Source organism: Geotrypetes seraphini, chromosome 1 (assembly GCF_902459505.1).
Source record: "Geotrypetes seraphini chromosome 1, aGeoSer1.1, whole genome shotgun sequence".
Taxonomy (NCBI): Eukaryota; Metazoa; Chordata; class Amphibia; order Gymnophiona; family Dermophiidae; genus Geotrypetes; species Geotrypetes seraphini.
The window spans coordinates 449,418,990-449,436,134 of NC_047084.1; the positions used below are offsets into that span (position 1 = coordinate 449,418,990).

Here is a 17,145-nt window from a genome sequence, read left to right on the forward strand (position 1 = left end):
CTATACAAAACTAGACAAATATACCCCGTCCCTTTTTACTAAACTGCGATAGCATATTTTAACACAGGGAGCTGTGCTGAATGCTCAGCGCTGCTCTCAATGCTCATAGGCTCCCTGCGCTAAAAACACTATTGAGGTTTAGTAAAAGGGGCCCATAGTGTAAAATATAGACAGCAGATATAAATTCTCAAAAACGGCCACATTTTGATCACTAAATTGAAAATAAAATCATTTTTCCTACCTTTGTTGTCTGGTCATTATTCAAATCTTGTTGGTCCCCGGCTCTGGTTGTCTTCTGATAACTTGCTTGCCAGGGTCTCCTTCTTTCTCCGTGCTAACCATCCATCCATCCATCTCTGTCTTCCCCTTCTGTTTCTCTTCCCTCCCCTGGAAGTCTGGGATCTTTCCCTTTTTTTGTCTCCATCCACAGATCCACCTTTTCTCAACTACCTTTTCATCTAGCATCTCTCCCCCTTTTCCCCACCACCCCAGGGTCCATCATCTTTCCCTTTCTTTTCCCAACTACCCTCCTATCCAGTATCTCTATCCCCCCTCCACACCATCCCTTGTGTCCAACTTGTCTCCCTTTCTGTTCCCTCCCTCCTTAAATCCCATTGTCCACCATCTCTCGCCCACTCTTCTGTTTTTAGACCCATTATTTCTTCCCCCCAAAGTCTGGCATATGCACGTCTCTTTGAACCCCCCTTCCATCCCTCCCTTCTACACCAGGGACCTCTTCCCCTGAAGGCCTGCACCCCACCCTTGAAGGTCTGCACATCCCTCCCCTAGAAGGCCTGCGTGTTCCTCCCTGGCCTCCCGCACATCCCTTTACCTAATTTTAGCAGGAAGCAGCTTGCAAAGAGGATCTCCAGTACTTTAGCAATCCTTGCAGGTTGCCATAGGCCTCAGGAACTGTTTCCCTCTGTAGCGATCCTGCCTCTGACGTCAGAGGAGGGGCGAGACTGCGGCAGAGGGACAACAGCTCCTGAGGCCTATGGCAACCTGCAAGGATCGCTAAAGTACTGGCGATCCTCTCTGCAGGCTGCTCCCTGCTAAAATTAGATAAAGGGAAGCGCGGGAGGCCAGGGAGAAAAGCTGGACAGAACTTCCCAACTGACCCTCCCCCCTCGCCCTCTAAAGCAGGTGCAGCGGCTCCACAATAGACTGGGGTTGCCTGAGCGATCGACCAGTCGATCGCGATCAACGTATTGGGCACCTCTGGTCTAAGGGCTCCTTTTCAAAGCTGCAATAGAGGTTCCTACCATGGGCCAGCGAGGTAAATACTCCAACGCTCATAGGAATTCTATGAGCGTTGAAGCATTTACCTTGACAGCCCATAGTAGAAACCTCTACCGCAGCTTTGTAAAAGCCAGTGTAAGTTTATTAAAAGATTTTGTTTAACCACCTCAGTTAACATGGATGTTTAAGCAAATACAAGAATTTATAAGCTATAATGTAAAAATTGTTAATGATTATTTTCTCCTTTCAATAAAGTACAGCAGAAAGGTTATCCAAATGTGAATGATTAACCTATTAAACTTAAGATAGTTCACCTTGCAATAATTTCATAATTATTTATGCTTTTCTAATATATAAAAAGACATACTGATTTGGTTATACTAAATACAAAACTAATCTGAAAAGTTATTTTCAAAACATGAAACCTTCTTCTAGTTGCAAAATATTAAGATTATACCAGCAAGAATGAGTATTTCTGTAGAAAACCACGATTTAAATCAAATCCACCCTGATGTGATTTAAATCAAATCCACCTTGATTTGATGTACTGTGTGAAGCATACTACTTTTTCTATCTTGTTACATGGCTTGGGGAGAAGGAGGTGGTCATAGTGGATGATTTGACAGGGTTAGAAGCACTTGGGAATATCAGGCTGTAGCACGATGAGCTCATGGTTTATAATTATGGGGCTGTTCCCAGGCTGGGCCTGAGAGGATAACAGGTGCCAGAATAGAGGAAAACTGAGTGGCTCAGGGAGATGTTACCTGAGCACCCTGCAGAATTAAAGGACAAATTCCTAGAAGATAAGTCTATAAACAATTATTAGCTGAGAAGCAGGGATGTGCATTAGGTTTTTATGAGCACTTACAAATTTAAAGTGCATACAAATTGCTAGTACAGATATATATACCTATGATTTAACATTTACAATTGATCTGCACATGCAAAAGTTCTAGTATGTATATATTAATACACACAAATGTGTATAAGAAGCACAAAGTGTTGCAAAATCTGTTTCAATGACAACTAACCAAAAATGGTTTCTAGCATAGGCCTACCAAATACACCTCACAGAACGTTACCATTCATTCGCAGGAGGGGGAACTACTTTGAGATTATCCAGGTACTTCCTAGTGACCCACATTGACCATTAACTGAGAAAAGATTCTGCTCTGGATTTTGGTGTGGCCCAACCAAAAACTAGGCAATCACCTAGTAGGTGCACTCTGAAGCCATTAAGTCTTGACAGCTACACAAACTAATAAAAAAACAACAACACATCAGCACATATTTTAAACCTACATTTTTAAAGGATGCTTTATTGTTTATAGATCATGTGTTGAGTACAATTTTCAAAGTCATAAGGGAGTAACAGGTTAGGAATCTTAAAACTTTAATGAGGGCTCTCTATCTGATCCAATTCTGTATAGCTTATGTTTTGATAAATAATACCAGACTACCAATTAAGTGCACCCGCCCAACTCTTCTTCCTGCTTTACCTTTACAGTAGTCTTTGGGGTCCTCCTGTTCCTCATCATCCGAGCCCTGAACCCCCTCGGCTGGTACCACTGGTGTTGGAGACGCTTTCTGCTCCGGGGAAGATGGTAGCCTAAAGGTGTTAAGAGGAAGAAGAAAAATTACTATCAGCGGCTAAACCCAAGACACCGACCCCGGCGCTCCATTGGAATCTCCTCTTTCCCCCTCCCCCCCCCCTTACTGTTGGTCGGCGCGCGGCGATTGCTGGCAGCCGTTGGAAGCCAGTGGGTCAAGGGGAGGGGCAGGTCCCGTCGGTGCCGGCGTCCCAGGCCCAAGCCTCTCTTTACGTGGCTTCTTACGGTTCTTCTTCCCTGTACCGTTCACTGACCGGGGGGGAAAAAAAAGAAGAGGGAGAGAAAGAAAGATAGAGCGTGTAATGGTAAGAGGAGAGGGAGTGGAGATCTCTCGGTTACTTACCTTTCTTGGTGCTCATCCTGGCCCTCCACCGCTCACACTTAGCTGCGACAGCGCCTGCGCAGTCTTGACTCCCTCCCTCCCCCCCCCCCCCTTTAAGCCCGCCGGAGCAGCTGTTACTGTCCACGGAGCGGGAGGGGGGGTCCTCGGGTGGGCACAGCAGGAAAGTTTTACTTGACGGCAGCAACTCCCCGCCTCTTCCGCCGCTGGTCAGAGACAGAGAGGGACGGAAAATCAGCACTGGCCTCCCGCTTCCGTCCAGCAGCACGGTCACTTAACTTGCGAAAAGGGCACATGCCTCAGAAGCGGCACTTTCCAAAGTCGTCCCGAAGACCCCCACAGCCAGTCCGCTCTTCGGGGTATGAACGTGCGCATAAATCTGTAGCGGGTGGAGAGCTGACTATAAGCACATTTTTCTTTTCAGTTCATTCTGTTTATTAAGTATTTCAAATATACAAAGAACAGTAAACAGAACGGTCAGGAAATATCAAAACCACAATCAGATTAACTGTTAGACATCTCATGAAAGTAAAGAATATTATGGTGACAATGATAAATTACTAACTTCTTGCTAATCGTCTCAATAAAGTCATTGAATTACTGATTCCACCAGTGATTGGTGATAATCTCGGGTTATGCACATTTTTCTAACAGTTATTCAGACTGACTATGCGGTTCGTAGAATCGAGTTCGGGAAGTCCAGCTGCCAATCAAGGTTCCTGATTCGTTGCCAACGACAGGCGAGAGGGAACCAACAGAGTATGCATCCTCTATTATTAGCATGCAGCATTCCTGAAAGCGGACAGATATTACTCACGAAGTTTTATTAACGGAGACAGAAGTTTAAAATGGGTGGGTACAGAGCAAAGCGGAATGTTCATATCCTCTCTTTTCTCCTTAACCTGTAGCTGGGAGATGAGCCATTGAGCCCGTCTGGGTTCGTCTATCGATAGACGCGCTTTTTTTTTTTTTTTACATAACAGTACCTATCATCATAAAAGGAAGTCAACAATGATGCGTATTGGGAAGAAGAATCCAAAGCACAGCTACTTGCTGCTAACTTCTAAATTAGGTGTCGCCTTCCCCCCCCCCCAAAAAAAACAAACAAACACAAAAAAAACCCAACCCACAACAACTTTAAAACTCTTCCACTCAGTGTGACATGGTCCAACAACCGCGATTTCCCCCTACCCCAAACAACGCTAAGAATTATTAGGAAAGGGATGGATATGAAAAAGAATATTTTAATGCCTTTATCACTCTATTGGGTAACCTCGAGTACTGTGTGCCAGTGGCATACCTAGGGTATGTGGCACCCGGGACCCATCTTTTTTCTTTTTTTTACCTTCCCCTCCTCCCCCCCAATGTAAAAAATATTTTTTGTAATGACTATGAAATGGAATAAATGGTCAGAATAGAAACAGGCAGTGAAAATTTTCTTTTATTGAACCTCATATATATAACCATTATTCCAAACATAACATAACATAAATTATGTCTGAATTGTCATGACATCAGAAGTACATATGGAGTAGTTGCAGGTGATGCTTGGCAATGTTCCCTCTAAGGTTTGATGAGGTGTGTGCAAAAAAAAATATGCATGAGCGACAAGTTACATACTCCACAAATTTATGAGCAGGTGCGGAGGATGTATTTTTAAACAAATGTAGTTTATCCTTGTACTACTTATGTAATTTTAATCATCTATGGATATGTTTGTATGTTTATTGTTCAAATGGTTTTATTTATTTCCCCAAATTTATTTTTGTTATACGCATTGAAAATATTTGATATTGCGTTTAAATCAAAATCTCAATAAACTTGAAACGAGTGCCCGTGAGATTGTGGGAGGGTTAAATACTCAAAACTTAGAAGTTTTTGCTACGCCAGCTTTCTGGTATCTTTACATACAGTGGCGTACCTAGCATATGTAACATCCGGGGCCCATCATTTTTTGGCACCCCCCCCCCCCCATCTGTAAGAAAAACATGATTTTTAGTAACAAACCACACGTCACACATGACTACCTAGGAAAAGGCAGCATCTTACATATTGCAGTGAGCAGTACATCAATACACCCATTGTAAAACTAAACAAGCCAGACCAGCACAGATCAATCCTACATTGTCAATCCTAACAGAAAACCATGTCTTTTTTTTTTTTAGTTCAATAATTTTATTGAATATTATGAGAAATATACAGAAAGCAGTTCAAACACATAGAATCAGAGTAAAAACATTTGGTGTAGAAAAAATCCATATCTACAATCATTTGTATACAACCAAAATAGTGAAAGGATCCAGAGTATTGGAACTGCTAATGAAAACCATGTCTTTCAAACACACAGAACACAGAAAACACCTTCGCCTAGTATGGAATATGTCATCACAAACTAACCCCTCCCCCTTTTACAAAACTGTACTGTGGATTTTAGCCACGGTGGTAACAGCCCTGACGCTCATAGAATTCTGAGCATCAGAGCTGCTACCACCACGGCTGGCGCTAAAAAACGCTCCACAGTTTTGTAAAAGGTGGGATAAAATAGAAATACACAGTTTCAACGCTCTAGCTCAGAGATGCCCAAACTTTTTGGGCTTGCGAGCTACTTTAAAATGACCAAGTCAAAATGATCTACCAAAAATAAAATTAAAAAACACAAAGCACACTATATGCTGAGAAAATGTTAATTATCATTCCTATTCTGGGTTTTTTTCAAAGAAGTCAAGGCAGATGACTCTATGCATTGTCACCTCAGTAACAACCATACAAAAATAGACAAATATACCCCCCATCCTTTTTATTAAACCACAATAGCAGTTTTTAGCGCAGGGAACTGTGCTAAATGCCCAGCGCTGCTCTCGACGCTCATAGGCTCCCTGCGCTAAAAAACACTATTGCAATTTAGTAAAAGGGGGCCATAGTGCAAAATATAGACAGCATATATAAATTCAGACACATTTTGATCACTAAATTAAAAATAAAATCATTTTCCTACCTTTGTTTGGTAATTTCATCTGGTTGCACTTTATTCTTCTGACTGTGCATCCAATATTTCTTCCCTTCTTTCAGCCTCCTGTATGCTTCCTCTCCTCCAGACCTCATTCCCTCCCCCAACTTTTTCTTTCTTTCTCTGTCTGTCTTTCTCTGATTCTATGCCCCATTTTTTTGCTTTGTTTCTGGTTCCCTGTCCCCCCCCCTTCTTTCTTTCTTCCTTCCTTCCTCCGTGCCCCATTTTTTGCTTTTTTTTCTGGCTCCCTGTCCCCCCCACCCCACCTTCTTTCTTTCTTTCTTCCTTCCTACCTCCCCCATGCCACCACCGCCGCGGAATAGGCTGCTGCTGCCGCAATCGGGAACAGGCCGAAATCTCCCTGCTTCTCTTCTGCACAGGGCCTATCAACTCTCGCCGCCCGACGTCAATTCTAACGTCGGAAAGGACGTTCCGGGCAGCCAGGCAGCGATTGGCTAGCCAGAACGTCCTCTTGACGTCAGAATTGACGTCGGGCTGCCACGAGAGTTGGTCAGCCCAGCAGGGAAGAGAAGCAGGGAGATCAAAGACACGGTGTCGGCCTGATCCCCGATGGCAGCAGTGAGAAGGGAAGGGAAGCAGGTTGGGCACCACTGCTCTAGACGAGCCGCACTCTAGGGAGAACAGAGGACCGTGAACCCTCGCATCCCCACCCCGACGTCCGATTCCTCCCCCAGCCTCCCCTTACCTTTGCGACGCGTGTGTGCGCTGTGACGAGAAACTTGTGCGCTGCGATGTAATATTTTGTGCGCCAGCGCAGCTTAGCGGGAACACTGCTTGGGACAGTTCTGATTGTGTTAGTTCGGTTTTATGTGTTTTTTGAATAGAAGGATTTTTGTTTCTTTTTTGAAGGTTGTGTAGTCTGTGGTCGAGGTCAAGAGGTTGTAGAGTTGGGGGTCGACTGTTGCAGCTCCAATGGCTAGGAGGTTGTCAAACAGTTTTTTTTCTTTTGCTGTTTTTGGTTGGAGGGTGTGTGAATGGTGTGTGAGTTCTCCTATGGCTGGTTGAGGTGGATTGAATTATTTAGCTGAAGAAATTAGTTAACCCCCTCCCCCCCCCCATTCCACACACATTAAATTTTCTTCCATTTTTGTTCCCATTATAAAAAAACACTGATAAATTCCCAGAAAAAAATACATAAAAATAAAAAGTGAAAACAAAGACCCCTACAGATGAGAACATAACATAAGAATAGCCTAACTGGGTCAGACCAATGGTCCATCATGCCCAGTAGCCCATTCTCATGGTGGCCAATCCAGGTCACTAATACATGGTCAAAACCCAAAGAGTAGCAACATTCCATGCTACCGATCCAGGGCATGCAGACACTTCCCCCTTGCCTTAATAACAGACTATGGACTTTTCCTCCAGGAATTTGTCCAAATATTTCCTAAAACCAGCTACACTATCTGCTTTTACTGTAACTTCTGGCCACTTCATTTTTAAGTTTAGATCTTTCCTTCCAAACAGAGACCTTGCTAGATGTCAAATACAGCACAAGATAACTTCACACAGACTTAGCTGTGCAGAAAATGTGAATCTCCTCATTGTGCAAAAATGTGCAAAGGTCTGTTTTTTTCTTTCGATCACTACATAGCCTAATGCCACACAAGCAGCACTGTTACAAACATATTCTGAAGGTCAATGCTAAGGTTAACAAAGTTTCCTTCCTTGGACCACAAGGAGATACTGACAAACCACTGGACGAGATCCCAAAACAACTACCCTGGAACAACACCCAAAGACCAACTCAGTGTGTGAACCAGTTGAGTGGAGTGGACTAACTGGGGGGTGGAAATGGGCCCGGAGTTTTCTCAGCAGAATTTCCCAGACCACCTCTTCCTCTCAACACATTGACATGCTGCCACCACCACCACTAGGAACACCTCACCGGGTAGGCCAGCAATGCTATAAACTTTATAAACACATTATTATATTTTCTTATAAAGCACATATTTTAACTGAACTCTCCGACATCCTCAGCCTTTCCATTCACAAAAATAAAAGGAAGAAAAGTTCCCATTTCCTGCTGTCTCATGTCCCCGGCCTATACAATATTTTTCTTCTGCAGACCCTTCAAAAGTCTGACCAAATCCTCGTTTCACTTGCATTATAAAGTACTGAGGATGCCATCTCTCCCCAATCCCAGGTCCTAAAGTCTAAGACAGTAGCGCAAACTAGTGCTGCCAAATTCAGGAAAAAAAATTTTGATTCGATTTTCCTGCCCAATTGGGTGTTTTTTTCAAACATCCTGGTGGGTTTATTTTATAGCTTTTTCACCCCCCCTTTGGCTTCTCCTAACCACACTGGCGTTGTGGTGTAAATAAAATAAAGAAACAAAAGACTTTTCCTCTCTCTGTTAAATCCTAGCTCACGTTTGCGGTCTAACACCAGCTCTGGCAGGATACACATTTCAAATCTGACATATTGTAATCACAAAACAGAAAATAAAATTAGTTTTTCTACCTTTTGTTGTCTGGTTATTTTTCAAATCTTGTTGGTCCAAGGCTCTGGTTGTCTTCTGATAACTTGCTTGCCAGGGTCTCCTTCTTTCTTCTTTCTCTGTGCTAACCATCCATCTGCCATCTCTGTCCTCCCCTTGCTTCCCTTCCCTCCCCCTGATGTCTGGTATCTTTCCTTTTTTTCATCTCCCTCCACAGATCCACCTTTTCTTAACTACTCTTTCATCCAGCATCTCTCCCTCCTTCCCCACCACCCCAGGATCCACCATCTCTCCCTTTCTTTTCCCAACTACCCTCCTAACCAGTATCTCTGTTCCCCCCCTCCACACCATCCCTTGTGTCCAACTTCTTTCCCTTTCTGTTCCTTCCCTCCCTAAAACCCATGATCCATCATCTTTCTCCCTCTCCTCTATTTTCAGACCCATTATTTCTTCCCACCCAAAGTTCGGCATATGCGCGTCTCTTTGAACCCCTTCCCCCCGTTTATTTCTACACTAGGGCTCCCCCTCCCCTGAAGGCCTGTCCCCCCTTAAAGGTCTGCACCCCACCCCTGAAGGCCTGTACCCCACCCCTGAAGGCCTGCACCCCCCCACAAAGGCCTGTCCCCCCCACAAAGGCCTGTTCCCCCCACAAAGGCCTGTCCCCCCCCTTGAAGGCCTGCCTGCCTGTCCCCCTTGAAGGCCTGTCCGCCTGTCCCTCCTTGAAGGCCTGTCCGCCTGTCCCCCTTGAAGGCCTGTCCCTCATTTGAAGGCATGTCCCCCTGAAGGCCTGTCTCCCCCCCCAGGCCTGCCTGCCTGCCCGCCCCACCCTGAAGGCCTGCTGCCCCCCCGAAGGACTGCTCGCCCCCACCACCACTTTGTAGAACCGCTCCCCCCACTCCCCACCACCAGCACTACCACCACGAAGGACTGATCATCCCCCCGGCCTCCTCGCACCATTTACCTGGGGAAGCAGCCTGCAGCAAGATCGCGATGCCAGTGATCTTTGCGCTGCTTCGGCTCTGTTTCCTCCGTCCCTCCTTTTCTTTCCTCAGCTATCTTGCCCGTTAACGGGGGTTTAAAACGTGCGGCAGGTGCCAACGCTCAATTTCAATCACCGATTCTCACAATTGGTATATACTGTGCCTTGGCCCGGAACATCGCATCGAGTCCTGTGTGCATTGCTCCGCGCTTAAGAAATGCTCCATTAAAAGCCACATTCTACAAAAGCATAAGTAGTTCAGTGTCAGCATGGAGGGATCTGAGGCATCACATGTATCGACTTCCAAGCTTCCGTCATCGAAGACACCAATGTCATCCAATGTACCTGCATTGACTCTGGTGTCACAGACTATTGCTCCTTCTGGTAAGCCAGCTAAAAAGCCACCAGCTTCCCAGTCATGGTCACACACCAATAAGGCAATGAGTCCAATCACGCCAGCCAAGTAAAACCCTTACTGCAACTCATTTCCAAATCAAGGGGTGCATCATCATCCGAGTCATCCTCTCCAGAACGAGTTGCAGCACCTTTGGTACCGGCAACAAAACCACATGTACCAGTGCTCATTTTTCAAGAGAAGCTCAATACTGTCTTGCATGCGGAGTAGGTGGATATGTTATGTCTTATTACCCCGACACTGAATCCACCGGTACTGGCCCAGCTTGAGCGCACAAGAGATGCCAGTACCACCACTACTTCATCAATGCATCATCATGCCTCTCGACACAGGTCATCAGATAGAGTCATGCTTCCAGGTTTCGGACATCCAGACACCATTCTAGTTCACTAAAGTATCCTTCTTCTTCTCCCTGATATTCTCACACTAGCAAGTGGTCCTGCCAATCTAAACATTCAGAAAAACGAAGAAATACTGCATCTTCTTCCCCAGCACATCAACCCCCGTGCAAAGAGGCAACATCGATCACCGTCACTAGTTATTGACTCTGATCTTCAAATTGATTCTAATATTGATGCCTCTCCTGAGCCACAATCTCCACGTAAAACATAGAAACATAGAAAATGACGGCAGGAAAGGGCCACGGCCCATCTAGTCTGCCCACACTAATGGCCCACCCCCTAACTACCTCCATGAAGAGATCCCACATGCCAATCCCATCTTTCCTTAAAATCTGGCACGCTGCTGCCCTCAATTACCTGTTGTGGAAGATTATTCCAGCGGTCAACCACCCTTTCGGTGAAGAAATATTTTCTGGTGTCGCCATGAAATTTCCCACCCCTGATTTTTAACAGATGCCCTCTTGTTGCCGTGGGTCCTTTTTTTTTTTATTGGATTATTCATTACAATACCTTAGTAACAAACATGCATGAATGAACACAAAAAGTACAAATGTAAATTCCCTACAAGGAACAACATAAATATATAAGGAAACTAATCAACCATATCCTAGTCCACATTATTGCTGATCGCCAGTATTTTAAAATAAAACATCAAATCAAATCTTTCTGTCTACTATCTAGGAGCAGGCAAATGGCTTTTATATATATTATACATCATCCTCCAAAAATAAACTCAATATTAGAAATTAAACTTTCAGCAAAGGTTTCAATATCTACATAAACGACCTAGAAGCGGGAACCAAGTGTGAGGTCATAAAATTTGCAGATGACACCAAACTATACAGCAGGGCTCAAACGAGGGAAGACTGCGAAGATCTCCAAAAGGATCTAACGCAGCTGGAAAAGTGGGCCGAAAAATGGCAAATGAGCTTCAACGTAGGGAAATGCAAGGTCATGCACGTGGGGAAAAAGAACCCGATGTTCACTTACAAAATGGGGGGAACACCACTAGGGGTCAGTAACCTGGAGAGAGACCTGGGAGTGATGGTAGACGCAACACTGAAGGCATCGGCGCAGTGCGCCACGGCCTCAAGGAAAGCTAACAGAATGTTGGGTATCATTAAGAAGGGTATCACGACCAGGACGAGGGAAGTCATCATGCCGCTGTATCGTGCAATGGTGCGGCCGCATCTGGAGTACTGTGTCCAGTACTGGTCGCCGCACCTCAAGAAGGACATGGCGGTACTAGAGGGAGTACAGAGAAGAGCGACTAAACTGATAAAGGGAATGGAAAATCTCCCATATACCGACAGATTAAAGCAGCTAGGATTTTTCTCCCTGGAAAAGCGGAGACTTAGAGGAGACATGATAGAAACCTTCAAGATCCTGAAAGGCATAGAAAAAGTAGACAGGGACAGATTTTTCAAATTAAGGGGCACCACAAGTACAAGGGGGCACTCGGAGAAACTGAAAGGGGACAGGTTTAGAACAAACGCTAGGAAGTTCTTCTTCACTCAGAGGGTGGTGGATACATGGAACGCGCTTCCAGAGGCTGTGGTAGACAGGAACACATTAAATGGTTTCAAAGAAGGTTTGGATAGATTCCTAGAAGAAAAAGGGATTGAAGGGTATAGATAGATATAGACCACTGCTCAGGCAATGGGCTTGATGGGCCACCGCGGGAGCGGACCGCTGAGCAGGATGGACCTCTGGTCTGCCTCAGCGGAGGCAACTTCTTATGTTCTTTAATAAAATCTTCCACCTGGACTGGGTCAAAAAACACATATTTATCACTTCCATATGAAATCAAGCATTGCCGTGGGTCCTTTAAGGAAAAAGAGATCCTCTTCCTCCTCGATACGGCCCGTGACATATTTGAACGTCTCGATCATGTCTCCTCTCTCTCTGCGTTCCTCGAGTGAGTACAGCTGCAACTTACCCAGTCGTTCCTCATACGGGAGATCCTTGAGTCCTGAGACCATCCTGGTGGCCATTCGCTGAACCGACTCAACTCTCCGCACATCTTTTTGATAATACGGCCTCCAGAATTGTACACAGTATTCCAGATGGGGTCTCACCATGGATCTGTACAATGGCATTATGACCTCGGGCTTACGGCTGACGAAAGGTCTCCTACTAGAGTCATCTCCTACGGAGACACTTTCCTTTACTCACTTCATTAGACAATTGGGGAAAGATCTGTCCAAACTCAAGGCAGATTCCAAGTATAGTGCTGAATATGTGGAAACTATGGACTATAAATATCGCCTAAGGAGTTTATCAAGCTTCCCTTGCATGGAATCCTGAAAGAAACCCTGCATAGAAACTGCGAATCTCCTCTCTCAGTTCCTGTTGCTCCTAGGGAAGTTGCACTCTCTTTATAAGATCATTCCCAGTCCAGGATTTGACAAACCTCAATTGTCTCATCAATCTTTGGTGGTGGAATCCACATTAAAAAAAATCTGCCCCATCCAAGGTTTAAGTCTCAGTCCCACCATGGTGAGAAGGTCTTACTATGGACAAGTTTGGTAGACAGCTTTACCAAAATTTCATGTTGGCAATCAAGTTATTAATTACAACTTCTATTTCACATGTTGCATGAAGCGTCTAGTCAAGCAGCTACCTGCTTTTCAGAAATATCTTCCATCTCATCGAAAGACTGAATTCCAGCACATAATTTCCACCCTTATTCAACTGAGAAAGCACATGGTTCAGTCTGCTTATGATGCCTCTGAATTGTCTTCCAGGGCTTCTTCTATGTCTGTAGCCATGAGGAGATTATCATGGCTCAGAATTGCTGACATAGATGTTAACCTCCAGGACAGGCTAGCCAATATTCCATGTCTCAAGGATGAACTTTTTTGAAGACTCAATTGAGAATGCCACTCACAAACACTCTGGCCATGAGAAATCTTGGGATTCTTTACTCAAACCTAAATCCAAGCCATCCACTTCCAGAACCTATAAGCCTTCTGCTTCCTATCAACAAAACAATCTGCTACTTCCAGATCACAGCAACATCACCCTCAGAAATCTCAAGCATCTGCTCCTTCTAAGTCCACTCAGTCTTTTTGACCAGTTTATCGAGAGCATAGCTTCAATTCCTTTGCAACTGTCTCTCCCTCTACCAATCGGAGGTCGGTTTCAACTTTATTTTCATCATTGGGAGTTAATCACCTCCGACTTCTGGGTTCTGAACACCATTCAAGAGGGCTACTCTTTGTTTTCCTGACCTCCCTCCAGATCGTCCTCCAAGAGAGTCTGCTTCAAACCCTCTCCAGTCTTCCCTTCTTCGTCAGGAAATCGATTCTCTACTTATCAATGCCATCGAGAAGGTTCCTCTAGAACAGCAGAACACGGGGTTTTACTCCCACTATTTCCTTGTCCCGAAGAAAACAGGAGATCTTCGACCAATATTGGCTCTCAGGGTTCTCAACAAATTTTTTGTCAAGGAAAAGTTTAAAATGCTATCCCTGGCATCTTTATATCCCCCCCCCCCTCTCTTGGATTACAACAATTGGCTATGCGCTCTGGATCTCAAGGAAACTTACACTCACATTCCAATTCATCCAGCATTCAGAAAGTTGCTCAAATTTCAAGTGGCCCATCACTACTATCAATACAAGGTTCTACCTTTTGGCCTGGCATCCTTTCCCAGAGTTTTCACCAAGTGCCTGGTAGTAGTGGCAGCGGCCTTGAGGTCTTAGAGCCTTCAAGTCTTTCCTATCTAGATGACTGGCTCATCAAGGCTCATTCATCTCAGGTATGCTCTTAGTGACACAACAGACTATATTATTCCTTCAGGATTTGGTATTCGAGATCAACTTTCCCAAATCTTAACTTCAGCCATCTCAGAAGCTCCAGTTTGTCGAAGCCCTTCTCGATACCATTCAACTCAGAGCATTTCTTCCTCAACAGCATCAGGACACCCTAATTCAAGTTTCAAGTTTATTAAAATTTTGATGTAAACGCAATATCAAATATTTTCAATGCGTATAACAATAATAATTTTAGGGGACAAGATCAAATTCTCCTTGTCTGTACGGACAATCAGGTGGCCATGTACTATATAAACAAGCAAGGAGGAACAGAGTCTCTGTCAAGAGGCTCAAAAGATTTGGAATTGGGTGATTCCTCACAACCTCTTCCTCAAAGCTGCCTACATTCAAGGGGAACAGAATTCTTTAGCAGACAAGTTCAGCCACATTCTTCAACCTCACAAGTGGACACTGAACTCAGCAGCTCTCCATTCTGTCTTCTCTCAATGAGGACTCCTCAAATAGATCTGTTTGCATCTTCTCACAATCACAAGCTACTCCTCTTTTGCTCCAGGCTATATTCTCCTCATCGCTTAGAAGCGGACACTTTTCTCCTGGATTGGACGCACAAGATTTTCTATGCGTTTCCACCCATTCCTCTTATTCTCAAAATGCTTGTCAAGCTCAAGCAGGAATCTGGCACCATGATTCTGATAGCTCCTCAATGGCCCAGACAACCATGGTTCTCCCTTCTACTTCAACTCAGTATCAAGGAGCCAGTACCTCTGCCAATTTTTCCATCTCTTCTCACACATTCATGGTTCTCTTCTACACTCCAACCTGCAGTCTGACACCTTGGTATCTCTCAGGCTGAGTTCAACTAATCTACAATTCTCTCAGCCTGTTACAGATATCTTAGATGGTTCCAGAAAACCGGCCACACATCAGTGTTATACTCAGAAATGGACCCGTTCTTCCTGCTTGGTGCTTACTTCATAACCAAGATCAGAAATCTACATCTGTTTCCTCAGTTTTGGATTATCTCCTTTGTTTGTCCGACTCTGGCCTCAAAATCCACTTCCATTAGAGTCCATCTTAGTGCAATTGCTGCTTTTCATCAACCTGTGGTTGATAAACTCGTTATGCATCTGGTGGTTTCCCGATTCATGAAAGGACTTTTCAATGTCAAATCACCCCTCAAACCACCTTCAGTGGTTTGGGACCTTAATGTGGCACTTGCTAGATTGATGAAGCCTTCCTTTGAACCAACATCTTCAGCTCAAATAACTCATTTCGCAGAGTGAGTGAACTTCAAGCATTAGTGGCAGATTCACCATTTACAGTATTCCACCATGATAAAGTTGTGCTTCGCACTCATCCAAAGTTCTTATCAAAAGTTGTCACTGAATTTCATCTCAATCAATCCATTGTTCTTCCAGTTTTTTTTCCCCAAGCCTCATTCTCATCCTGGAGAACAGGCCCTTCATACTCTGGACTGCAAATGAGCATTGGCTTACTCTTTGCAAAGAACTATATCACATAGATCATCTCTCCCCAGCTTTTTGTCTCTTTCGATCCAAACAAGTTGGGGCATCCTGTTTCCAAGAGAACGCTCTCCAATTGGTTGGCTGCTTGCATCTCTTTTTGTTATGCTCAGGCTGGGCTGCAGCTAGAAAGTCAAGTCACAGCCCATAAAGTTCGAGCTATGGCAGCTTCAATAGCTTTTCTCTACTCTACTCCTATTGCTGGAATCTGCAAAGCTGCTACTTGGTCCTCGGTTCATACCTTCACTTCACATTATTACCTACAATCTTATTCCAGACAGGATGGACACTTCGGCCAAGCAGTATTACAAAACTTATTTTCTTAAAGGCCAACTCTCCCACCATCCCATTCTGGTTAGCTTGGAGGTCACCTATATGTGAGAATATGCTGCCTGTTTGTCCTGGGATAAAGCAGTTACTTTCCATAACAGGTGTAATCCAGGGACAGCAGGCAGATATTCTCACAACCCGCCTACCTCCCCTGGTTGTTTTCTTAGCTAGCTTACTGACCTGAGGAGCCGCGTACCTAAGTCGGGTGGGAAGGCACTCACACATGCGTGGTGCAGTCAGTTGCAAATTTTCTAAAGTTCTTAAAGTGTACATATACTTTAGCAGATGTCCATACCGGAGCTCTGTAGATGACGTCACCCATATGTGAGAATATCTGCCTGCTGTCCCTGGATAACACCTGTTATGGTAACTGTGCTTTCCAGTATCTCTCTCTGTGCCATAATTTAATATCTGTATGAGACAATGGCCATTAATTGATAAGGAAAGTGTGACTCTTGCAAGAATAGTAGATGGAATGTCTGACTTCTTTTGTCCTATTCAAGCAAGAAAAGCTTGGACATTACCAGTGAACTACAAAAATAATCTTAGCAACTTAGTATTATGGGGCTTACTATGTAAAAGATATTATAAAAACTTTTTTAAATAAGTGAGTCTTGAATAGTTTTCTAAAGTTCATGTAGGATGTAGAATAAAAAGCTGGTGGAAATCAGAGTTGGTTTTTTCCGGGCATTTTTAGCTATTGCAAAATTCTGTGCATGCCTTTGCGATGTTAGGCCTTCAATTGGATGACTCGTTTTAATATTAATGACCTCATTTTAATAGTAATAAGGTTGTTTGCTTGGCAGAGTGAGACATTTAGAACATCGGGTTGGCAAATTAGGTCGTCACTAATAGTGATGATCATTAGACGATGAGACACTTTAGTGCATCCGGGCCTGAGAATCCTATGCTAATGCATTACAAGGAGCTCATTAATATTAAAATAAATACTTTGTGTAATGCACTGCAAGAAGTACTTATCTTTAGCGTATAAACTTTTACAGCAGGTCTGAGCTCTCATAGCCTTACTTTTCAGTCAGTACCTAAGTGCTGATTGGCTC

General features: G+C 44.2%; 1 protein-coding gene across 7 annotated transcripts in view; it reads right to left on the reverse strand.

The window, feature by feature from the left end:
- The window catches only part of SRPK3 (SRSF protein kinase 3), a 229,943-nt gene extending 226,067 nt beyond the window's left edge, over positions 1–3,876 (reverse strand). For 2 of the 7 annotated variants that reach the window (XR_004537004.1, XM_033920870.1), the window contains exons 1-3: positions 3,193–3,876; positions 2,957–3,098; positions 2,739–2,848 (exon numbers count right to left, since the gene is read on the reverse strand). Coding sequence is in view for 6 of the 7 variants with exons in the window: in XM_033920870.1 (XP_033776761.1) it covers positions 2,739–2,848; positions 2,957–3,098; positions 3,193–3,208 (268 nt within the window). In the remaining variant the exon portion in view is untranslated. The remainder of the gene's footprint in view (positions 1–2,738; positions 2,849–2,956; positions 3,099–3,192) is intronic. The other 5 variants (XM_033920880.1, XM_033920848.1, XM_033920857.1 and 2 more) reach the window with 4 other exon arrangements.
- Positions 3,877–17,145: the final 13,269 nt, after the last annotated feature.